The sequence below is a fragment of the Apodemus sylvaticus genome, chromosome 5 (genome assembly GCF_947179515.1).
Source record: "Apodemus sylvaticus chromosome 5, mApoSyl1.1, whole genome shotgun sequence".
NCBI lineage: Eukaryota > Metazoa > Chordata > Mammalia > Rodentia > Muridae > Apodemus > Apodemus sylvaticus.
In genome coordinates this window covers 68,752,286-68,779,238 of record NC_067476.1, presented here as the reverse complement: position 1 = coordinate 68,779,238, position 26,953 = coordinate 68,752,286, and the positions used below count along the sequence as shown (strand labels likewise).

Genomic DNA, 26,953 nt, shown 5'->3' with positions numbered 1-26,953 from the left:
GGTAATGAAATTGTGGTTGGATTAGCCCCCAAAATTATTGTCTGATTCTGTTAGACAGCAAAGACTTATATTCTGCTGCGGGTTAAAACCATTTGACAACTCTTGTATGAACATAGTCACCATAAAGAAAATTTTCATAGTTGTGAAGACAAATTATCCTGTTGGAGCATTACTCAAGGAATCAATTCTGACTTTTATGATCCTAGAGTTCATATAGTTTTAATTTACCATAAAAATGCAAAGAAAAATCATTAACAAAGTAAAAAGCAGATGCTCTCATAAGAAATCTGATAATTGAACTGCTAACATATTTATAATATAGAAAGTAGTGATGCTTTTAAGAAATAGTTTAAAGTCCAGATTTTGTTATCTCTATAATGTTGCTTAGCAGTACACTTACATAGTTTGAATTTATGGAAAAAATATACAGGAAAAGAAGATGGAAAACAAAGGAAGCATTTTAATACAAGTAGGATAGGGTGTAAAATAAATAAAAATAATCTCATTCCTCTAACTTCCTTAGCAGTTGCATAACATTTTGCTTTTGAACATTCTAGACCTGACATATGTAAACTATGAAATATCACCTAAACTGATTATTTCCTTACTACATTTTGAGAGTTAAATGAAGGTATTGGTAATGATGATAATAATCTTTACTACATAATTACTTTATTGTTGATCACCTCATATTTCTTCCATGTAATTACTTAATAATTATATCCAGAAATAGATAAAGTGTAACTTAAATAGGGCTTGAAATTTAAGCATTAAAAACTTATCAAATTCTGTTTGAATTTTATTCTCTAGTTAAAAGTGTGTATATATTGTCAAAATAAATTTTTATTTGACAAAACCATTTCACACTTACCTGTTTAATTCTAGGCACAATATAATACATGCCATTATTGTTTTTTTACCAAATATGAGAAAGAAAACCTATCAAGCTCATTTCACATTTCACCTATCAACCTTTTCACCTATCAAGCTCATTTAAAATCGTTGAGTGTCTTTTCAAATGTCTCCGATTTTAAATTAACTATATTCCTTAAGTGATAAGACTTGCTACCCTGGGAATCAACTCTTTTCCCATGCAACATTCTAACTGAGATGTTAATTCTGCTTGTCACTCAAAGTAATAGTACAACAACCAAAATAATATCCAGACAGGATATCATTTTAAGAACTTAATAAATGCTTATAATTTGTTTGGATCAAATTCACTCCGCTTTTCCTCTTTCCCCATTTTCCCACCTCTTCAACCACCTTTCACTTTCAACAAATAGCTTCTTCCTGTCGCAAGTTAGTGCCAAATGTACACCTGTCTGAGTACGGAAAACCATTATGTATCACATCTGTAAATAAAATGCATTTTTCTTGTGAACCATTCAGGGTTCTATATTCCTGACATTATAAAGGTAGTGAAGTGTAATAACTGATAATAAGACTGCGCATTTTTACGTTTATATGTACAGACTGTAAAAAAAAAAATACCATTCGGAATAACTACACAAACTTTCTTCTGTAGAAGGTAGTCCCAAAACAATAGCAGGAAGAAAGAGTTTCTAGAAAAAACAGTTTCGTGTTCAAGGCCTAGATGCCATGAAAAGACAATTTTCTGATGTTAGCATCCCTCTGTTTTTCAAATTTAAAGTGACTAATGCCACATGAATGTCAATGTTAAGATCAAGTCAACCACAATGAGCTTTTCATTTTTCAAAAATGATGAATGACAGAATGCATAGCCATAAGCTTTATGTAGACATAGCCATATAGAACATAGTTGAAAAACACATTTGATTAGGATGCTTGATGTAGGATATGGAATATTTTATTTAAGTAAAATACTTATTGGTAGATACAGAGACAAGCAGATAGCCATTCTATATACACATTGAACATTAAAACTATACAAAAGTTATATATTTATCAAATTTTTGTTCTATCATTTGTAATTGATTCTCCCCTAGTCATAGCCACTAGACTATATTTTAAACATTATAGTAATTTGGGTTATACAGATTTTAATGTTTAGTGACAGCAGCCATATTTTACACTATTTTTACCACATTTACATGTCTCTTTGGGTTAATAATAAAATTTAATTTTCTGAGGAACTGCCAAACTGATTTCCAGAGTGGTTTTATGAACTTGCAGTCCCTCAAACAATGGAGAAGTGTTCTTCTTTCCCCACATCCTCTCCAGCATCTGCTCTCCCCTGAGTTGTTCATCTTAGGGAATCTGAGAGGTGTCAAGTGGAGTCTCAGAGTTGTTTTTATTTGCATTTCCCTGATACCTAAGGATGCTGAACATTTCTTTAGGTGCTTCAGAGCCATTCGAGTTTCCTCAGTTGAGAATTCCCTGTTTATCTCTGTACCCCATTTTTAATAGGGTTATTTCACTCTCTGGAGTCTAACTTCTTGAAACCTTTGTATACATTAGCCCTCTATTGGATGTAGGATTGGTAAAGATCTATTCCCAATTTTTTGGTTGTAGTTTTGTCCTATTGACCATGTCCTTGTAGTTTTGTAGTTTTATGAGGTCCCATTTGTCGATTCTTGTTCTTAGAGCATAAGACATTGATGCTTATCAGGAAAATTTACCCTATGCCCATGTGTTCAAGATTCTTCCCCACTTTCTCCTCTATAAGCTTTAATGTGTCTGGTTTTATGTGTAGATCCTTGATCCACTTGGACTTGAACTTTGTACAAGGAGATAAGAATGGGTCGATTTGCATTTTTCTCCATGCTGACCTGCAGTTGATCCAACACCATCCATTTGCTAAAAATGCTGTCTTTTTTCCACTGGATGTTTTTAGCTCCTTTGTCAAATATCAAGTGACCATAGGTGTGCAGGTTCATATCTGGGTCTTCAATTCTATTCCATTGATCTTCCTGACTGTCTCCACACAATACCATATAGTTTTTATCACTATTGCTCTATAGTAGAGCATGAGCTCAGGCATGGTGATTCCCCCAGAAGATCTTTTGTTGTGGACAATAGTTTTAGCGATCCTGTTTGTTTTTTTATTCCAGATGAATTTGAGAATTGCTCTTTCTAACTCTGTGAAGAATTGAGTTGGGATTTTTGATGAGGATTGACTTGAATCTTTAAATTGCTTTTGGCAAGATGGCCATTTTTATTATATTGATCCTGCCAATCCATGGGCATGGGAAATCTTTCCATCTGAGATCTTTGATTTCTTTCTTCAGGGGCTTGGAGTTCTTGTCATATAGATCTTTCACTTGCTTCATTAGAGTCACACCAAGGTATTTAATATTATTTGTGACTATTGTGAATGGTGTCATTTCCCTAATTTCTTTCTCATCTTGCTTATCCTTTGAGTAGAGGAGGGCTACTGATATTTTTGAGTTAATTTTGTATCCAGCAATTTTGCTGAAGTTGTTTATCAGCTTTAGGAGTTCTCCAGTGGAAGATTTGGGCTTCCTTAAGTATAGGAGATTATCATCTGCATATAGTGATAGGTTGACTTCATCCTTTCCAATTTGTGTACCTTTAACCTCCTTTTGTTGTCTGATTACTCTGGATAGTACTTCAAGTTCTATAGTGAATAGATAGGGTGAGAGTGAACAGCCTTGTTTGGTCTCCAATTTTAGTAGAATTGCTTCAAGTTTCTCTCCATTGAATTTGATGTTAGCTACCAGTTTGCAGTATTTTGCTTTCACTACATTTAGATATGGGCCTTGGATGTCTGAACTCTCCAAGACTTTTATCATGAAAGGATGCTGGATTTTGTCAAAAACCTTTTCAGCATCTAATGAAAGGACCATGTGCTTTTTTTTTTCCTTGAGTTTGTTTATGTAGTGGATTACATTGATGGATTCCAAATATTGAACTGTCCCTGCATCCCTGGAATGAAGCCTACTTGATCATGGTGAATCATAGTTTTGATGCATTCTTGAATTTGGTTGGCCAGAAATTTGTTGAGTAATTTTGCATCAATGTTCATGAGGAAGATTGGTCTGAAGTTCTCCTTCCTTGTATGGTCTTTGTTTGGTTTATGTATAAGCATTATTGTGGCTTCATAGAATGAGTTGGGTAATGTTCCTTGAGTTTATATTTTGTGGGATAGTTTGAAGAATATTGGTATTAGGTCTTCTTTTAAGATCTGATAGAATTCCCCACTAAACTCCATATAGTTCTGTTTTTTGTTTTTGTTTTGTTGTTGTTGTTGTTGTTGTTGTTAATGATGATAGAAGACTATTAACTGCTTCTATTCCCTCAGGACTTAGGGACTTATGGTTTATCTGATCCTGTTTTAATGTTGACACCTAGTGTGTATTTAGAAAGTTGTCCATTTCATCCAGATGTTCAAACTTTGTTAAGTATAAGCTCTTGTGGTAGTATCTGATGACTTTTTGAATTTCCACAATTTCTTTTGTTATGTCTCCTTTTTCATTTCTGATTTTATTAATTTGAGTAGTACCTCTATGCCCTCTGGTAGGTTTGGCTAAAGGTTTATCTATTTTGTTGATTTTCTCAAACCAGCTCCTGGTTTTGTTGATTCATTGTATAGTTCTTTTTCTTTCTATTTGGCCAATTTCAGCCCTGAATTCAATTATTTCCTGCCATCTACCCTTCTTGGGTGTATTTGCTTCTTTTTGTTCTAGAGCTTTCAGGTGCACTGTCAAGCTGTTAGGACACAGCTATACCACTCCTGAGCATATACCCAGATGATGCTCCAACATGTAATAAGGGCACATGCTCCACTATGTTCATAGCTGCCTTATTTATAATAGTCAGAAGCTGGAAAGAACCCAGATGTCCGTCAACAGAGGAATGGATACAGAAACTGTGATATATACCTACAATGGAGTACTATTCAGCTATTAAAAACAATGAACTCATGAGTTTTTTAGTCAAATGGATGGAACTAGAAAGTGTCATCCTAAGCAAGGTAACCAAATCACAAAAGAACACACATAATATGTAGTCACTGATGAGTGGATGTTAGCTTAAAAGCTGAACATAAACAAATTGCAATTCACAGACCGCAGGAAGCTTAAGAAGAAGGAGGACTTGTAACTGCCTGCAGTTACAGCAAACTGGGTCCCTGGAAGAGAAGCAGGGGATATATGGGGTGGTGGGGGATGAAAAGAAAGAAAGACAGGACAGCCCAATTGCTGATCAAAGCCCCAAGTTTAATGGAGGTCTCAAAATATATATGGGCAGGGCAAGACACTTCCCCAAATTTCAGGAGGTGTACTGGGGAACTGGTCTGGTTGTTCATTGGGCATTGGCTCCACTTCTCAGGCAGCTGCATGGGTCACCTGCTTAATTCCAGAAGAACAATGAACTTTACCTTCACCCTGAGCATTCCACCCTAGGTGGAGCAGGATCCTGACTAGCACTGGAATCCCTGCTCAACAAAGGCTGGGAGAGGAAGTTCACCTTGACCAATGTCGAGTTCCTACCAGGTGGCATGACACCCCAACATGACTCTGTACAAGGACTAAAGTGGGTATGCTTTGGTTCCTCTGAGAAAGGGAACAAAATACTCACAGGAGCAATAAAGGAGACAAAGTGTGGAGTAGATACTGAAAGAAAGGCCAGCCAGACACTGCCCTACCTGGGGATTCATCCTATAATCAGTCACCAAACCTCGACACTATTATGGACAACAAGAAGTGTATACCAAACGGAGCATATCATGGTTGTCTCTGGAGGGGCCCTGCCAGAGTCTTACACATACTGAGGCAGATGCTAACAGCCAACCTTTGGGCTGGGCATGGTGTCCCCAGTGCAGGAGTTGGAGCATGGTCCAGAGGAGCTGAAGGGGTTTACAACCCCATGGGAAGAACAATGATTTCAGCCACCCAGATGCTCCAGGACTCCCAGGAACTAAACTATCAACCAAGTGGCACATATGGTGCCAGCCAAAAATGTGGTAGAAGAAAGCCTTGTCAGGGATGCCTGTGGCATGAGTGGTCCTTGGTACCATGAAGGCTCAATAGATGCCCCAACAAAGAGAAATGGGGGTGGGGAGGTGGGAGTGGTTCAGGTCGAGGGGCATATACTTGGAGGCAGGGGGTGGGAGTAGGGGTTGGAGGTTTTCAGGGAGGGGAAAACTGGGAAAGGTTTTAGCATTTGAAATCTAAATGAAGATTATATTCAATAAAAAAAGAAAAAAGATTAAAAGTTAAACATTTTTCAGGTTGATTTATTATATACTCCCTCTGTAACTAAATTTTTGGTGGAAATACAATTATATGAACATTTCCCTTGTTACAAATGAATTTGTAAACACTTTCCAGTTTCTTAAAATAATTATCATGGGAGCCAACTATCTAAGTTTGACAGAAATACAGTTAAATAATTTCCTGTCATAGATTATATCTTAGACAACATACTTTACATATTTTTAAAATTTTATTTTTATGGCTGTAGTCATTAAGATTAAATATTATATTGCCATTTTATAAAATTACATGTATGCCTCATGATTTACTCAATTTTTGTATTACTGTATGTAAGAAAAATTATCCTTTATTCTGAAGCAGTAATGCAAAAGTAAATATGACTTTAATATTTTTTAAATAATTTTATTTTTAATTTTTCATTTCTCATTTTCACCAAGTTCATACATTTATGGAATATACTGTGATCATATTTATTTTAAGTAGCCTCACTCCTCCCATATGTGCTCACAGTTTTCTTCCTCCCAATTATTTTACTTTAATTATGTTGTTCCTTAACCTCTACATTTAACTTGACTGCTTGTCTACATATGTGTAGCAGCTCATAGCCTAATCAAGCACAACTTTGCAATGGCAATACAAGTGTAGTGAAAACCACAACCTCATCTAAAACAAGTTGTAAGTTTGGAAATCTGGTATAGATAAGCTAAATGATGATCAGTTTCCTCATAAATATCACTTCAAAAGCTGAATCAGTTTAGTATTCTATTTTTGTTTTAAAATCATGATGGCACATATAAGCAAACAAAACAGCTCTTTGGACATCAGTGAATCCTGAAATTACTCATACACTAAGGCTTACATTTAAATTCATAGAAATCATTTTTATAAACGTGAGGAAAATACATATATGATTGAGTTGTAGTTTTATAGAGGAGCAACAATAACAGATTCTCATTGTAATTCAGGATTATAACAATGAAGATGAACAATATGTGGAAAAATATAGAATGTGTTTATAGTGATGTGCCATACCACAAAGTCATTACATTCTAATTGGGGAATGAATTAAGGTCTGTTTTCCCCTTAGTATTATTTTGTAAGTATCCCATAGGAGAGATAACAGAATCTCTAAAATAAATGAACTCAAATAGGAACTGAGTCTGCCCAATTTAGATTTTTTTTTCAGAATTTTAAGTAGGATCCAGAGAGACTTACTGACAAATAACTCATCATTATTCATTGATTCAATAAGCATATATTATTTTGTTTCTACTGGTAGTTATTCCTTTATATACTTCAGAATTATACAAGACTGTCAGAAAATACAGATATGAGTATTTGGAGAAATAATAATCTATTCTTTAAAGTGTGGAAATCAATTTTTGAATTGTACCCATATATTCAAAACAAAATTTGAAGTATTAACATTTTATTTTTTAAAATAGGTACTACATTTTCCCAAGATGGTTCAGTGAATATCACTGTCTTGCATAATAGGTCTAAACAGAAGGAACTGTATAAGAAAATTTAAGTTTGAGTAAAATGCCTTACAAATTATAAAAGAATTACCTTCTCATTGTGGAGAAAAAACATTTTCAAAATAAGTGAGTTATCAGTAGCTAAGGTAAATAAGAAAGTTCTATATGTACACATGGTCCTATTTTTTGGAGTATTAACTTTCTCAGTGCAGCAATCACTTCCTTCTTCCTAAGGCTGTAAATTAAGGGATTAAACATAGGAGTCACAATGGTGTAGAACAGAGAGAGTAGTTTGTCAGTTCCTGGAGAATTCATGGTCTTTGGTCTCAAGTAGGTAACTGTAGCAGATCCATAAAACAGCAATACCACCAGCAGGTGGGAAGACCATGTAGAGAAGGCTTTTGCCCGCCCTGTGGCTGTTGGCAACCTCAGGATGGTGACAATGATTTTGCTATAGGATATAAGCACTAGTATAAAGGGGAAAGCAACCACCAACATAACGACCTCATAGACAGGCAGTTCATGCACTGAAGTGTTCCCATAAGCCAGCTTGAGAATTGGTGGTATGTGACAGAAGAGGTGGTAAATTATGTTAGAATTACAAAATTGCATGGAGAATATCTGATACATTTGTACTATCTGGACTGGGATGCCTCCAAGACAGGAGCCTAGTGCCAACTGTGTGTACTTTGCAGGGTTCATAACCAAAGGATAATGCAGAGGGTTACATATGGCCACATAGTGGTCATAAGACATCACAGTCAACATTCAGTAGTTCCAAAAATAAGGAAGACAAAGTTGTATGGCACAGGACATCAATGAAATAGTTCAGTGCTCCATCTCAATGCTGAACAGAGTCCTTGGGACAGTAACTAATACATAAAAGATTTCTAGAGAGGAAAATTTTGCCAGAAAAAAAAGTACATGGGTTTCTGTAATGCAGGGTCCATACTTGTTAGTATTATGAGGAAATTTCCAGTCAGTGTAATTATATAAACTACAGAAAACACTGTCAATAGAAACCCTTGGAGGATGGGCAGATCAGAAAATCCTATGAGCAAAAATGGCCACGAGCTCTTCATATTTTACCTGTGGAAAAATGTTAAATTACAAATACACATCACTTCTGGTATAGCCTGGTATAGTTTATGTATTCTTACTGAGAACACACACCTTAGTTTGTGGGTTTTTTTTTTAATAATGAAGAGTTTACACTCCATTGTTTTAAAACTATAATTAGCTATATTTTCATAATTAATAAATGACCACATAGCATTTGTTCTTTTAAGCCTCTGAGATATGCTTTGTTGTGTATTTTCATTGGCAATATATTTTAATTTAAATTCAATAATTTACTTGTACCTTTAAATTCTGAATTGTCTTTCTCATAGTTTTGTTATGGTGTCCCCCAAGGTATTTTCTAGGCTTTCATTCAGTAGATTTGTAATTTGAACACTAAAAGGGTAAGATGAAACCCTAAAATATCATAAAATATTATTTAGTTCAAGTTGAATTTCCCTTCCAGTGTATGTTATATAAAGTCTGCAGGCATAATTTCTATTTTCACTTTTGTTGGGGAGTGAATATCTGGATTGTTGTAACTCATTTTTCTTCTCATGAATTCTGCTATCAACAGACTTGGGTTTTTTTTTTTCCATTCAGTCTTTTATCATAGATTCTGTGTGCTTGTTTGTGCACAAATATATATTTGTGCTTATGTTACTTTTATATTTGTTTTTTCTCCTTAATTTTTATTAAAACATTTTAGTAGTCCTACTCCTTATTGCTAACACATTGAATATTGTTTTACAATAACAATGTATTAAATTGTTAGATAAAATATTAATATATCACAGTAGTTGTTACATATTAATATTGAACCTCTATCAATAAACAATTTTTTGTAGCTGAAGTTCTGATACATATTTGCACATTAAGTAAAATTTGCATATTTATCTGTGTGAATGGTAACATAAATTTGATAGCAGAAATGTGAATGAAATATTTCATTCACATTCTTTCAAGTGTAAGTGTATCATGAAATATATTTTGTTATGAGCTACCTTGTATTCCTACTATCTTATGAATAATAGAAAAATAAAAATAAGTACTTCACTATAAGAATAAGAGTTCTCAACACCATTTGTTAACATGTGTAAGTCTGGACAATTAATTATAAAAGAACACATTTCTAAACAAATATAAATTTAATTTTTGTTGATGATATTCTGGAAAATATTAAAGTACTTAAAATATATTTAATATTTTGTAATTATAGTATAATTTTAATTAGAAAATTAAGATAAAGATTTAAAAATATCTTTCATATGGTCTTACAATAGTGACAGTAGTAGAGTGTCAGAAGCTTAAAGAACAAGGTATAGGGACTACTAAAACATTTTAATCATAAGTAAGGAATAAAAAACAAAAACAAAAATAACATAAGCATGAACATACACTTATGCATAAACAAACACACAGAGTTTATGATAACTGACTGAGTGGAAAGTAATGCAGAAAAGGAGCTAGGTTGACAATGGGCACAAACCTGTTTTTGGCTTAGGAAAAAGGTTCGGTGCTACTACTAGATTTTGGAGACTTCAGAAATTTATATAGTATTGTTGGTTAAAAACATTTGAGAAAGATGCTTATGAACATAATAACCATAAAATAAGTATACATATTTGTAAAGATAATTTATCCTGATTGAGTATTATTCCATATAGTAAATCAGATATTTTTGATTTCAGAAGTCATATAATTTTAACTTATTGGATAAAATAGAAAGAAGGAGCAAAGAGATAAGTAGATGTTTCATAGGACATCTGACAACTGAGTAACTAGGATATCTATAATTAAGTAGTGATGTTACTAAGGAAGAATTTCATGTTCAAATTATACTTTCTCTGCACTACTGTTTAGCTGCACAACCATTCCACACTTACAGACTCATTTCAATTTAAGTACATGACTAATATAGAAAAAAAAAAAGATAGAAACCAAAGGAAGCCTTCGAATACAAGCAGGAGAGGATATAAGAACTTAGCAATATCATTCCTCTAACTTCCTTAACAATTATATAAAATTGAACTCTTTTGACATCCTTTCTCTAGACTTCACATATACAAAATATTTGAATATCTCCTAAAGAGTTTATTTTCTTAATACATTTTGCGAGTTAAATTAAGATATTGGTAAAGATTATAATAATCTTTTCTACATAGGACTACTTTGTAACAGAATACCTTCTATTACTTTCATTTATAAGTATATCTGAAAATGTATAAAGTCAAACTTATTATTTCTTAAAACCCAATCACCAAAGATTTATATAATTCTCTGTAATTGAATTATTTTTTCTAATCAAAATTTCATATACTTGTACAAATAAACTTGTATTTGACAAAATATTCTTATACATACATATTTTAGTCTAGGCTTGATACAATACTTACCAATATTGCTAGCAACAAAAATGAAAAAGGCAAATATATTTTTCGTGCTTATGAAGTTTATTTGAAATAGTAACTAACTGTCTTCTCAAATATATCAGATTAAACAATTGCTACATTCTTTAAATAGTAAGAATCGCTACCCTGGGATAAGCTTTTTTCCCATGCAAACTTGTAATTGAGATGTCAATTCTGCCTGTCATTCAAAGAGTTGGATACAACAACAAAAATAATATCCAGACAGGTTATTTTAAGAATTTATTTTATGCATACAATGTGTTTTGATCAAATTCATTCTGAATTTCTTCTTCTATAGTTTTGTACTCCTCCCTTCCACCACATTTCCAAGACCACACACAACCCTCCTATGTCAAGTTAGTGCTACCTGTATATGTATGGGTATTAGCACATGTGACTGAGTACAGACAGCCATTTATCCATCAGATCACTAAATAAAATATGCTTTTCCTCCATCCAGCAGCAATTAATTGCTGATAACATAGCCAATATTTTGGGGCTTTGTGAAGCCCTCCCTGTTGCATACTGATAGAAACATTGGTTTGACCTTTTGCAAGTACATTTAATGCAAAAGCAAGTTCCTGAGATGATGCTTGAGATACACATCACTCTATCTGATTTTTAGCATCTACATTTTTTGCAACATCTTATGACTTTACATGAGTTATGAATTAAGTAGGATATATTTTAAAATGGTGACAATGAGCAGTGCATTAGTATAAAATGAATTTTATCTTTTATCATTGAAAAAAAAAAGAAACATCAGAGTCTAGGATTGTTCAGGAAGGTATGTGATGTGCAACACAGCTATTGCTTTTCCCGGTCTTGTGGTCCATTCAGGGCTGTTTATTCCACAAATTATAAAGCTCCTGAAGATTAATTGCTGGTAATAAATGCCAATTATTCCTTTTGTATATATAAACTGTAAAAAACATGCAGAATATCTGTGCACAATTTATTATGTAGAATGTAGTCCCAAAACAATACCAGGAAGACAGAGTTTCTAGAAAGAGCAATTTCTTATTCAATCCCTAGAAGACAGGGAAGACTACATTCTGTTGTTAACTTTGCTCTGTTTTGCAAATTCAAAGGTCCAAAAAGAAACAATATATCATGCATAACCAATGATCAGGTCATATCAATCAGAATTATATTTTTTCACTTTACAGTGATTATGAATTATAGAATGCATATGTGTTACACCTATGTAGACCCAAACATATAGAAGATACTTGAAAAACAAAATGGATTAAAATTCTTGATGCTGGATAAGGAATATTATACATAAGTAAAATACAAAATAGTAGATACAGAGACAAATATTTATTCTATATACACAATGAAAAATATCAATATGAAAATATTATATGTTTCTCAAATTTTGAGATCCATCATATGTGTCCCCTAGCCAGAAACACTAAGATATCATCTTAAACATTATTCTAAATGGGGTTATACATTTTTTAATAGTTAACATTCAGAGTTTTATCTTGTATATGTTATGATCCATGTAAACCTCTTTGAGTAAAGTATAAATTCAAATATTTTGTTTATTTATTATATAGTCCCATTGGTATCTAAATGTTTTAGGGTAAATATTATTGTGTCTTCAATACCTTTGTTAGATTATGAATTTCCAAACATTTCTCTGTCATTTAAAAAATGTTATCATCATAATCTATAACTAGGATTTGCAGCATTCCAGTTAAATAATTTCCTTTCATGGATTGATTTTATCCTAGATAACACAGCTTACATATTTTTACCAATTTATTTTCATGACTAGATGTTAAATTTTAGCACTTAAGTATATTGCCAATTTGCTGTAAAACTGTATGCATACTTGGGTGTTGTACATGTGTTTATTCAATTTTTGTAATGCAATATGAATGAAAAAGCATTTTCTGTTTATTCTAAAGCAGAATTACGAAAATAAGTATGACTTTAAAAATTTTTAATGAGATTTTTTTATTTTTTAATTTGTCATTTCTTTTCACCAATTTTATACATATATGTAATATACTGAAAGTATGTTACTTTCATTATCCTCTCTTACCCATACCACCTGATGACAGTTTTCATCTTCCCAAGTATTCTATTATCATGTTGTTCTTTCACAACTAAATTTAATTAGTCTGTATGGCTGCATAAACATAGGTGATCATGAAATGTACAGGCACAACTTGGCAATGACAATATTACTTCAGAAAAAGATACAACCCCCTCTAAAATAAATTGCTACATTGGAAATGTAGTAGGAGATAGATCAAAATGTATTGCTATGACAATTGATGCTCAATTCCTCATGAAAATCATTCTAAAGACAATAATTTTAGTACCCCTACTCAAGGTTAAAAGCATGATAGCACATATATGCAGATACAATATAACTGTGTGAACTTCAGAAATTCTGAAATTACTCATGTACCTTTCACATTTAAATTCATAGAAATCATTTTGTACACATTAAGAGGCAAAAGAATAGGCTTTTGAATTGTACTTTTAAAAAAGGAACAACAAAAAAATCCTATACAAGGTTATAATAACAAAGGAGTAAATATATGCAAAATCTTGAGTATTTTTTCAGTGTTGTGTGAAATCATAAATTTATTCTGTTCTGATTAGGGGGAAGGATGTAGGTCTCAGCTTTCCCTTTAATATTATTTTGAAAGAATACCACAGGGGAGCAGATTCACTTAAATGAATAAACTCAAAAAGGAATTGAATTCATCCAATTCAATTATTTCAGAATTGTTTTAGTACTTTGGAGAGACTCAGTGATAATTCATGTATTGACTTATTCAATGATTATGCATTTTTCTAGTTCTACTGGTAGTTACTCCCTTATGTACTGCAGAATCAAATAAGACTGTCAGAAAATATTGGTATCTGTATCTGGGGAAATAATTAGATATTAACTTTAATATATTAATATCCAATTTTGAATTGTACCCATATATATAAATTACTAAAATTTTATTTTTAAAAATAAATAATTTTGAGATGGTTTATTGAAGATGAATGATCTTGCCTAATACATTCTAAGCAGCATAAATTGTACAAGAAAATTGAAGTTTGAAGAAAATAAACTATAAAATGGAAGTTATTGACTTCTCAATATGGAAACAAAACATTTCAAAATAAATACATTATCAGGAAAATTAAAAAAAAAACTTCTATGCCAACACATGACACTATTTTTTGAGAATTAGTTTTCTTAGAGCTACAATCACCTCCTTGTTCCTAAGGCTATATATTAAAGGATTGAACATGGGAGTCACAATGGTGTAGAACAGAGATAGCAGTTTATCAGTTCCAGGAGAATGCATGGACTTTGGTCTCAAGTATGTAATGGTACCAGACCCATAAAACAAAACCACCACCAACAGGTGGGAAGAACATGTGGAGAAGGCTTTTGCCCGACCTTTGGCTGTTGGCAACCTCAGGATGGTGACAATGATTTTACTGTAGGATGTAAGTACCAGTATAAAGGGGAATGCAGCCACCACCATAACAACCACATACACAGACAGTTCATGAACTGAAGTGTCCCCACAAGCTAACTTGAGAATTGGTGGTATGTCACAAAAGAAGTGGTCTATTTCATTAGAATTGCAGAAATGCATAGAGAATATCCAACAGGTTTGTCCAATCTGAATTGGAATGCCACTAAGCCAGGAGCCTGCTGCCAGGTGAGTGCATTTTTTTGAGTTCATGACCAAAGGATAGTGCAAAGGGTTGCAAATGGCCACATAGCGATCATAGGACATCACAGCCAGGAGGAAACATTCATCAGTTCCCAAAATTAGGAAGAAACACATCTGCACAGCACAAGCCAACACAGAAATGTTTCTATCCTGTGTCCAAATGTTGAACAGAATTCTTGGGACAGTAACTGATACATAAAAGATTTCCAGAGAGGAAAAATTTGCCAGGAATAAATACATGGGTTTCTGCAATGTGTGGTCAAGCTTAGTTACTAATATGATGAGGCAATTGCCGGTGAGGATAATCATGTAAATGATGAAGAACAGTGCAAACAGAATCCCTTGGAGTTTGGGAAGAGCAGAGAATCCCAGCAGGATAAATTGCATTACTGTAGAAACATTGCCTTCTGTCTCAAATTCTTCATGTTTCATCTGTATGGATGATTTAGGCAGAGTCTGAGTAATTTCTGTCTTTAGCTTTGTTCCCCCTTCTACAATCCAAGAATGACTTTCATCCTTAGTTATCCATACTCTATACAAATCCATTGCTATTAATAAATGTCTGTGCAAAACCTCATATTTTATTTTTCTAAGGACATTTTATTAATGTTTACTGTATTAATAAATTTTATTAATTTTTATTATGATGAGCTACATTATTTGAATTTACAGTGTTTATTTAAACTCACTATATCTTTAAATCTAAAATATACTCAATATAGTTTCCTTGATTTTATACTCATTATTTACATGTTTCCTATAACTCTGTTTATAATTATTTTATATTCAAATATATTATTTTCAATCTAAAACAATTTTGTATTAAATACAATATATATAACTATTTTCATTCATTATTAAAAATTAATGACAAGGAATAGAATACAATAAATTATCTAAGCTTCAATAGTAAACAATAGAATAAAACAAAATATTATTTCAACTTCAGTGTAAAATCTGTAAAACCAGCAATCCATTCCACTCAAATTTTACAGTGAGTAGTGAGGATGGCTGTGGTGATACATGTGTAGAAAATCTCAACAGTGTCTCTATTAAGAAAGTTCCTATTAAAATTACAGGTTTATCTTTTATACAAACTGATTACATCCTAGAGCTTGTATGTGTGACACAGTCTTAAACCTTTTATCTCTTCATGAATTCCTTCTAATGCAACTCACTGCATTCAATATTTTCCATTCTGTGATGTTATTGCATATATGTTTTGTGCTTGGATCATATATATGTTCATTTTCTTATATCCAAACCTACGTTGTGTGAGTTCTAAAAGGTATTTTTTTGCATCAATGTGTGGTGGAAAGTATTTGACAAAAGTGATTTAATATATTATTTAAAAATTATGCCTGGTGGTGATGGTGCATGCCTTTAATCCCAGCACTTGGGAGGCAGAGGCAGGTGGATTTCTGAGTTCGAGGCCAGCATGGTCTACAGAGGGAGTTCTAGGACAGCAAGGAATATACAGAGAAACCCTGTATGAAAAAAGAAAAAAAATTGAAATATGTCTATCACAATTCAAGCTATTCCCAAGGTGATTATTAGCTGGAATTCAGAAGCTCACCTAGAAAATATTTGTAAATCTATTTCTGAGAATGTTAAGTGGCTTTGAGTGAGAATCTGACAAAAATTACACCATTTCCATTATCTCTTACAGAAAGGGAATTCCATATCAGTGTTTTGGTGTGAACAATACTGTACTATATATAACATATATTAGTTATATATGTTATAAATAACATGAAAAGCAAACTAACTAACTCACTGCAAGTGAGAGCCACATATGGAGTATTGCTTTATTTTACATATAGGTAGTGATGAAGGTCCAAGCATCAAACACATGTTAAATAAAATTTATTGTGTTGTTATTGCATTTACAATTCTCTGGATAAGACAATTACTTAATATACTTCACACACTTCCTAACCTCCAAGAGATCCTGTCTGCACTGTTCTCCATCATTTACATGGTTATCCTCACCAGCAATTGCTTCACCATATTAGTAACTATGCTTGACCATACATTACAGAAACCCATGGATTTTTTTCCTGGCTAATTTTTCCTCTCTGGAATCTCTTATGTATCAGTTACTGTCCCAAGAATTCTGTTAAAGATTTGGACACAGGATAGAAACATTTCTGTTCTGTCTTGTGTTGGGTAGATGTGTTTCTTTCTTATGTTAGAAACTGATGTATGTTTTCTTATATAATGTATACAGTTATCTGTACATGAACACAATTCTACTGATTAAGGTTTGAACTAAATATTGTAGAAACCCTTGTAGCTATCACAGAGAAGTGAGGACATTATGGAAGTTAAAAGAACTCTGGAGAACTAGGAATTGAGAGATACAAGGTAATGTTCATTAGTGTAAAGTAATTTCTAGTTAGAAGTATAATTTGCTTAATGTTACCCCACAGTTGTGACTATAGGAAATTATATTTTATTGTTCACTAAAGTTAACCTTATAAAATATTTGAATATATTCAATCTAAAAGTTATGCATGCTTTAGTAAAGAACATCATCCAAAATTTAATGTTCTAGTGTGGTATACATTGAACTTCATCAATGTACCCATAAACATTCTGAATTGCAATGTATATGGTTAAAATAAGTGATATAAATGACACTAGGAGAAATGGGAAAATGGATATTTTCATACACAAACAGAGGGGGAAGAGAGATAACTGAGTTATTAAAAAATTGTTTGTGGATAATAACACAACTAAGATTTGATTTCTAGTGAGAATTCATAAAATGTGCCTATGTATTCTACACTATCTTACAATGTATTAATTCACTTTCATTCATATACCATTCTAGTTTCAAGCCTAATTAAGGAAAAGCAACACAAAAAAACAAGGAAACCATTTGTTAGGAGAAAGGAAACCAAACATGAGTAAATATTCTGTAATCTTTATTTTGTTATTAATTATGTGGTGATAATAGTTTGATATAATAATGTCTTCAGAATAGACATATGTAAAATATTTATGTTTATGGACAATTTTGAATCAGGGCTTTGGAATTTTAGAAGAAAATAAAAGAATGTATATATTTAAGATATTCAATTAATCTAGATCATTTACTGATACTAAACATAGATATATATTAAGTTTAAATTATAATATACAAAAGTGATTCATGTAAAATTACTTGAAACAAATTTTATAAAGTACATACCTTTAACTGATTTGTCAAAATAACAGAAAAAATTTAAAATTAAGTCAGATAAATCATTTAAGTTTTCAGCTTATCTATAGTCTTCAACATAATCTAGAGTCACAACTTAGAGAGTTCTTAAATAATAACATTTCTCTACCCTGGAGACCAACTGCTTTCCAATTTAACCTTATAATTGAGGTGATCTAGTTTGTCTAACACTCATAGGGCTTGAAACAGTGCCTAAAATACTGTTCTTTCTTTCTTTCTTTCTTTCTTTCTTTCTTTCTTTCTTTCTTTCTTTCTTTCTTTCTTTCTTTCTATCTTTCTGTCTTTGTTCTTGTTCTTTCTTCTTCTTCTTCTTCTTCTTCTTCTTCTTCTTCTTCTTCTTCTTCTTCTTCTTCTTCTTCTTCTTCTTCTTCTTCTCCTCCCCCTCCTCCTCCTTCTCCTCCTCTGTCTCCTCCTCCTCCTCCCATTTCCCTTCCTCTTCCTCCTCCTACACCTCCCAGTACATTTTGAAATTCTAATCTGAATTTTTAAGTCATTATTTTATAGTGAACTTTAATGTAATTTTAAAAGTACAACAGAGTATCATTTACAAAACTAAATGCCTTCAAAATGAGAAAAATTTGTAAATAGATAAAATTTCATGTGTTGTGATTAAAAGTAGAAGGAAGCATGAAGGAGGAGACAAATCAGGAAGGAGTGTTTATATAGTTCAATTGTACCATTGGAAATTATTAATCTTGATATAAACACTCAAGCTGTGGATATTTGTCCCCTTGAATAGTTGATATCCACTAACATTACTACTGCTTAGAAGCTTGGGCAAGATTTGTTATTAGTCATGTTACATCTGATTTTTAATAATATATATGTCAGGACACTACATTTACATCTTTAATTGCTATTTTTACTAAATATAATTAAATAATATGTTAAGATTATATACAATCAACATGACAATCAAAAGTCATAATATTAGTTTAATTATAATTAAAACTGTTCATGCAGGGGTTGTCTCAGTGGTCAAGATGACTGGCTCATATCGCAAAAAACACAGGTTGAGTTCCCACTTTTGAGTACCTCATAATCACTTGTAATAATAGTTCCAGTGGATCCAATGCTCTTTATCTGGCCATATATGTAAATTAAGATGTCCAATAGGTGCTTTCCTATCTTCAAGGATAAAAAATGCACTAGATATTATGTGTTAGACATACTATTAATACTTAAACACTGCTATAAATCCATAAATCTTTCATCAGCATAGACACAAATTCTTATCCATTGATCTATCACTTTTCTTTTTGTCTTATTCTCAAGCATCAAATAATCATTAATCTGTTATTTCTCTTGATCTACCTTTGCAAGATTACATATTTCATAGCTTTTATTAATAGTTTTAAAATGCTTCAAATAACCTATAAAGTTAGTTTGTATTTTATTAGATATGTTCAAACAATAGTACACAATCTTTCAATCTGTGTTCTTGCATACAGTGCTCCTTGTGAACTTCTCATTTGTTGTATCACTATATTTTTGTCTTTCTCATAATTATGTGACATTTCCAAATACAAATAAGAATTAATTTATCTCCAATGAACCTGTAATAAAAATGGTTCACAAATACATCTTATTAGTATATTATCTGTGACTATGATGTGAAGCAAATCTAGTTGGTTACAGCATGGAAATTATAACTGAAAACTCACATTACAAGCTCCATGTCTCTTAAGTAGTATGCAATAAATACCTAAGATTTTGAAATTTTGTCCTAACACAAGTGATGCAGTGTGACACAATTTGTTATATATTATGGAGTGGGTTTAATCATTATTTCTGCTTGGGCACAATGTAGAGATGAAGCCAGGCATGGCAGAATGTTCACTTAATTTCAATATTCAGGAAGCATAGACAGGTAGATTCTGTGTATTCTAGGGCATTCTGGTCTACATATTGAGTTCCTGATCAGCCAAGGTTTTGTAGTACTGAGACTCTGTCAAAAAGAAAACAAAAACAAAAACAAAAAGTAAAAACAAACAAAAACTAGGAGAGATGTTTTGGGGTAACTATGCACTGGTGTGTCCTATGAGAGGAGATGTTTTCATAGTTTTACAAATCAGCATATTGGTGATTATAGCAGTTTTTGTGTATATTCACGGCCAAAATTAAAATGAGCTAAAAAAAAAACTGTACTCATTTTCTATATGATTCAACATGCTTCACTAAAGATATGCATTTAAATTATTTTAACATTAATAAACATAAAAAATTATATCAATACTGTAAACAAGAAGATGGAACTAACAATACCATTCATAATGAGGTAGCCCTGACCCAGAAAGACAAATATGGTATGTACTCACTTAAAAGGGCTTTAAAGTACGGGGCAACTATGCAATAATGCATAAATCCAGAGAAACTAGTTAACTAGAAGTGTTCAACTGAGGGGTGCATTAATCTATTGGGAAGGGTAAATAGAATAGACATTAGTGGTGATCTGGAGTTGTAGGGCATATGGAGACAGGTATAACAGAGTTCAGGTGGTGGGGAAAGGATGGAAGAAGAGAGGACTATGAGAGACAACTGGAATTGGGTGTATATTTTGGGGTGAGTTAGAAAATACATGAAAGGAAACTCCAAGGTATCTATGAAGATGACACTAGCTAAGACTTCTACTCATTTAGGATGTGGACCCTGAACTTGCTATGTCCTATCACCAAGCAAGACTTCCAGTGGAAGTACTGAAATACTAATGCAACCAGGAATCCTTTGACTTAAAATTTTCCTGCCTAGAAAATCTGCTGCGGTAAAGGTGGTGGAGAAATTGTCTGAATGAACAACCAGTTACTGGTCCAGCTTGAGACCCATGCCACAAAAGCGAGCCCCATCCTGGAAGGCCAGGATGTATAGCCCAGCGAACTAGGATAGAACCAAACACAGCTGGGGAAAAAAGGCAATGAAATGCATTTTAATGATATTCTGCTGTATTTATAAATTGATGTATAACCCAGTTGTCATCAGAAAACAGAAAGACTTCAACCAGCAGCTGATGGAAATAGATACAGCAACCCACACTTAAACATTATGCAGAGCTTGGAAAATCCTTCAGAAGAAGAGATAGAAAGGATTGTAGGAGCAAGGGGAATCAAGGACACCACACGATAAAACACAGCATCAACTAATCTAGGTTCACAGGCACTGACAGAGACTGAACAGACAATGAGGGAACCTTTATGGGACTGACCTATGTCATAGGCATATATGTTACACTTGTGTAACTTGGTCTTTTTGTGAGACTCCTAACAGTTGGAGCAGAGACTATCTCTGACTCTTTCGCCTCACTTCATGACCATTTTCCTCGTAGTAGGTTGCTTTATCCAGCTTTAGTATGAGGGGAGGTTTTACTGCAACTGAACATGCCACAGGTAGCCTGCCCTTTTTTAAAGAGAAATAGAATAAGCGTAATGGATAGGGTAGGCAGAGGGGAAGTAGGAAAGAAGGGACTTGGAGGAAACTGAAGACTGGATGTAAAAAAAATAAATAACGATAAAAGAAACTCTAAATACAGTTAACATGCCATTACAAGGCCATTTTAAAGAATAATTAGCTTTTTAAAGTTAATATTATGTCACTACTACTATTGTTTCAGATAAAACATAACAAAGATTAAATGTAATTCTTTCATATGTACATGAGACATTCATTTTATTATGTGAATATTTTTATAAGTAGTATGAATTTTACAAAGCAAATTCCTAATTTACGATCATGGATAATACAAAGCAAAAAACTGATAACTGGAAAAGAACCTAGAAATCATGTAACTTATTTATCAGCTAGTGTAGATATGTCAATTAAAGAAAGAATGCTGAACTCTCCATGAAATAATTAATATTTAAGAACATTTGCAAATGCAGTAGAAGAAAGAGAAGAGAAAGGGAAGAGAGGGTGAACTTGTTTATCACAATACTAGAATCTGCATCTACATAATTCTAGAACATTCTGATTGTTGAGTCTCTTAAGGGTATTAATTTTTTTTAATTTTCTATATTCTTTGTTTACATTCCAAATGATTTTCCCTTTCCAGGTTTCCCCCTCCCCATAAGTTCCATGAGCACTCATCCCTCTACCCATTCCCCAATTAACCCCTTTCCACTTCTGTCCTGGTAATCCCCTATAAGGCTACATCATGCCTTTCCAGGACCAGGGCTCTCTCCTTCCTTCTTCTTGGGAATGATTCGATATGTGACTTGTGTCTTCAGAATTCAGAGCTTCTGGGCTAATTAATATCCACTTATCAGTGACTGCATTCCATGTGTGTTCTTTTGGGAATAAGTTACCTCTCTTAGGATGAAATTTTCTAGTTCCAAACATTTGCCTAAGAATTTCATGAATTCACTGTTTTTAATTGCTGAGTAATATTCCATTGTGTAAATATACCACATTTTCTGTATCCATTCCTCCATTAAGGGACATCTGGATTCTTTTCAGCTTCTGGCTATTATAAATAAGGCTGCTATGAACATAGTGGATCATGTGTCCTTATTGCATGTCCAGTAATCCTCTAGGTATATGCCCAGGCGGGGTATAGCAGGGTCCTCCAGAAGTGACATGCCCAGTTTTCTGAAGAACTGCCAGACTGAATTCCAGAGTGGTTGTACCAACTTGCATTCCTACCAGCAGTGCAGGAGTGTTCCTCTTTCTCCACATCCTTGCCAACACCTGCTGTCTCCTGAGTTTTTAATTTTAGCCATTCTGACTGGTGTGAGGTGAAATTTCAGGGTTGTTTTGATTTATATTTCCTTAATGACTAATGATGTTGAACATTTTCTTAATATTATTATTATTTTAACTAATTTATGAGGATTATCAGTAACAGTTCTCCAGAAGATTAAAATATAAAATAAGCCTTAGAAAATTCCAAATGCCCCTTTGTACTTAATGTTATTATCTGTGGAAATCTCAATGTTAACTTACTGAGCCTGTATACAAACTAATGTATTCTAGTTATCTCTGGCTTTTTCTTTCAGAGTCAATGTGCAAAAAGTGTTTCAAGATCCAGGGAACTGGCTTCAATAATAACACAACACAGTCAATTACAGTATTACAGTATTATGTATGGAGAAAATGTATGTTTTGAAACATTGTTAAATAGCTAGCAAGGTGAGAGAGTAAGGATAGAAAAAGAAGGTAAGGCCAGGATAAAAAAGACTAATACGTTGTTGAATGTTTCTCTTAAGGTCCAATAAATTTTATACTGAAAATCTTCCTCAAATAATCTTGATGTTGGGTTATACAGTCTTAAAAAATCTGAGTAAAAGAAAGGGATAAATACACATACACATATACTCATAAACACCTATCTATTTACACACATGTGTGCATATGCACACACATACAGAATGCACTGTAGCATTTGGGGAACAATTTTACTATACTCTAGAACTAATGTAAAAAGCAACTTTACTAAATACACATTAATCACATTCAATTTTTTCATATGAAATAATTTTATAAAAACTATCACTATGTGAAAAAGGTAGAGAATTTTAAATAAGTATTTAACAGCATCTTTTATTTTTCAGTTTTTTCAGGGCTTCTTTTACATCTTTGTTCCTCAAGCTATAAATCAAAGGGTTTAGCATGGGTATCACAAGGATATAAAACAGTGAGCTCATTTTGTCTTGGTCAAGAGAATAAGAAGAACTTGGCCGGAAATACATGAAAAGCACAGTTCCTTGGAAAATCGCAACTGCCGTCAGGTGGGAGGCACAGGTAGAGAAAGCTTTAAACCTGCCCTCAGCAGAACTGATCTTCAAGACTGATAAGATGATGTAACAATAGGAGACAAGAACTCCTGAGATGGTGCTCAATTCAATGAACCCAAAAATTGTGAATATTGCTAACTCATTGACCTGTGTGTCTGAGCAGGACAGCAGTAAGATAGGAGGGATATCACAAAAGAAGTGATCAATTTCGTTAGATCTACAGAAACACAAGTGAAATGTCAATGTTGTATGGATCAAAGAGTCTGCCACACCTACAAAATAAACTCCAGCCATTATCAAGATGCACAACCTGCTAGACATATTCGTTGTGTAAAGTAAGGGGTTGCTGATGGCCTGGTACTGGTCAAAGGCCATCACTGCCAACAGTATACACTCAGAATCCACAAATGTACAGGAAATGAAAAATTGCAGAGCACAGCCAAAAAATGGAATTGATTTATCATTACCAAATATGTCCATTAACATCTTGGGCCCAACTGCTGTGGAGTAGCAGAGATCACAGAAGGAGAGGTTACTGAGGAAAAAGTACATTGGTGTTTGTAGCTGTGGATCCACTTTAATTAAAAGAATCATTCCAAGATTCCCAATGAGATTGGTGAGATAGACCAGTAGAAATATTGTGAACACAGCCACTTTTACCTCAGAGTTGTTGGTAATTCCCATTAGTATGAATTCAGTAAAGGAAGAACAATTTTCCCTCTCCATTCTTCTTTGCATTTCTAAAATGTTTTTAAAATGTTAAAGAGAATGGGAAATATAGGTATTGTCTTCTGAAAATCAACAATGCACCTATAACACAGAACATAATTGGCTTCAGACAGTATCACTATTCTATATATAAGTCATACATCAGTTTAAAGACTCATTGCATTTTATTTGAAAGATTTTTAAAGCTAACATCTCAGCTAGGATGTTCAGAAAATTTGATTACACTTCCTTGCTATTCATGAAGCATACTGCTTTCTACAAGTTCCGTAATTTCTGTGATTCATATTTCCTTGGCATGGCAAATACTTAGCTCAAGAAAATATTTGAAATTAAAAAATTACATCAAATAAATTTGGCATTACAGCCAGTATAACAAAGTTTCTTCTGTGCTTTGGAATATTCATGTGACACAGAAAGGATCTCATTATCTCCCAAATAAGTCATGAAGGCTTTGAAAGAAATTTTAATCAGTTATAGCCATATAGACAAGGTAATTAAATAGTGTTAATAAACCTCTTTATTTCTACACTCCATCCAAATTTCCTCTGGAAGCCTGTGTGGTTAGTACACAGTACATATTACCTGTTTGTATCATTCAAGGGTCTTCTACTAATAAAAATAAAACAAAAATTATTATGCATTTTATTAAGCTTGATTTTAAAATTGACTATTATATATGATATTGCAAATTGACAAAGATTCAGGGCTTTTCCTACCACACACACAACTGTCTGTCTCACACATCAGCAACTGTAGGAGCTCACCAGCCCTTGCTTTCTCTAATAGAAGTGCATGTGAGAGATAAAGGGAAGGAAACCCTAGGTTAATGACTTTTCCTCCTAGCCCATGGGAACCTCACAGGACCACTAGATAGCCATCTATGTGATACAGGGCATTGTCTCTTACAGAAACATTAAGGGACATCACCATCACCATTCACCAGTTTCTAGAGCATTCTTTTCTGGATGAAGTGATTATTTTATTTCATTTCTGTGATTAAACAGAAAACTCCTATAACTGAGTGTATGTCTGGGAACAAACCAGATTCAAAACATAGACAGATAAAAGCTCCATGCAAAAAGGAATTATTATTTAATAACTTTGAAAAACTTTGGAAATTGGATTAAAGATAAAAGTTAATTCTGGCATTTATAGAATTTCTCTATCTCCCTATCTCTATTTTTGTCTCTAATTCTGGCCCCGTCTTTCTGTCTCCATGTCTGTATCTGTCTCTGTTTTTCTGCTTCTCTTTCTATCTCTGTCAGAGTCTCCCTGATCTCTATCTCTCTTTCTGTCACTCTGTCTCTCTCTGCACCCCCTCCCACTATCTGTCATTTTGTTTTGATTCATGGGTTCGATGCATCTCTTTTTCCATGATGATATGTACACATTGGAATGTGGGTGAAGAACATTTCAGGAATTTTCTAGACTTAATAAATCATGGCAAGATCCATTTATGGAGTTCATCTCAATTTGAATGTGTTATTCACTGTTTACAATCACTTTTGATATAAAAAGCTCATTAAGTCCATGAATGTGTTTGCACAACTATAAAAAAAATAAAATCTTGTAACCAGACTAAAGTAAATTTTATTTTGTTACTTTTATTACCTGCAGACACAGTCTTTCAATTCACCATGATTATTTTCAGGCATTGAAAATGAAAACACATGAACTGAAAGAGCAAAGTAAGAAAGTGAAAGATGACTAAGATTTTTTTCTATGAAGGCAACTTATCTGGGCTTAGATTTGGAGATTTACAACCTACCTTAGTTGAGCAGCAGGTCTCTGCCAGATGAACATGAGACAGATAGCATTTTATCTTACTGGATGGCAACTGGGACGACAGGCTCATTTCCCTCAGGCTTTGGTGTGATTAATTATAATTGTAGGTCTGAATTCTATGTGATAAGTCCAGTGTTAAATCTTTATTATGCTAACTAAATTAATACATATCAGAAAAAAACTATCAGTTACTATATATGTTTACTTCTCCTTTCAAAGCAGAAAGAAAACAAAAAGCCATCCATGTTCAGCATTCTCATCCCCTTCTGTAGTATTACACCAAAAAAATTTCATATTTTTATCTTTACATTATCTCATAAATATGTCATCCTTGACACAATTATGTTATTTTTTCAATGTAAAAGATATAGTGCAGTTTTCATCCATTTAAAGCAAAACTGTATTTGATTTTCAGTATATATATTGGTTGTTAGCCAATACTATATAATTCTAGAAAATTCTTTAAATTTCAGTAATGAATTCATACTCATTAACAGTCATCCTCTCTTCTCAGTTTTCTGCAGTCTCTGAAATACACATTTCTGATGATAAGCATTTGCCTATTTAGAACAGAACATAAAGTCATAACCATGTAAAATATAGCCTTTTGCAGCAAATTTTACATACTTACCCTAAAGTTTTCAAGTAAACTGTATTTGAATGCATCAAATATA

The 26,953-nt window shown here is 33.0% G+C and overlaps 2 protein-coding genes and 1 pseudogene across 3 annotated transcripts; all 3 read right to left on the bottom strand.

Annotated features, from left to right (window-relative positions):
- Window positions 1–7,780: 7,780 nt before the first annotated feature.
- Window positions 7,781–8,721, bottom strand: LOC127684828 (olfactory receptor 10AG1-like; annotated as a pseudogene).
- Window positions 8,722–14,303: 5,582 nt separating this feature from the next.
- On the bottom strand, window positions 14,304–15,275 carry LOC127685572 (olfactory receptor 10AG1-like). Its single transcript, XM_052182879.1, has one exon. It carries the CDS (start codon window positions 15,246–15,248, stop codon window positions 14,304–14,306), a length of 945 nt encoding a protein of 314 aa, XP_052038839.1. The 5' UTR covers window positions 15,249–15,275.
- An 8,283-nt stretch (window positions 15,276–23,558) lies between these two features.
- LOC127685561 (olfactory receptor 5W2-like) lies at window positions 23,559–26,017 on the bottom strand. Of its 2 annotated transcripts, XM_052182866.1 has the most exons (2): window positions 25,998–26,017; window positions 23,559–24,495 (listed from the first exon to the last, which is right to left on the bottom strand). In XM_052182866.1, the coding sequence occupies exons 1-2, from the start codon at window positions 26,015–26,017 to the stop codon at window positions 23,559–23,561; spliced, it is 957 nt and encodes a 318-aa protein (XP_052038826.1). The 2 variants fall into 2 exon arrangements, with proteins under 2 accessions (XP_052038826.1, XP_052038825.1); XM_052182865.1 differs by lacking the exon at window positions 25,998–26,017 and having other exon boundaries at window positions 23,559–24,503.
- Between the last annotated feature and the right edge of the window lie 936 nt (window positions 26,018–26,953).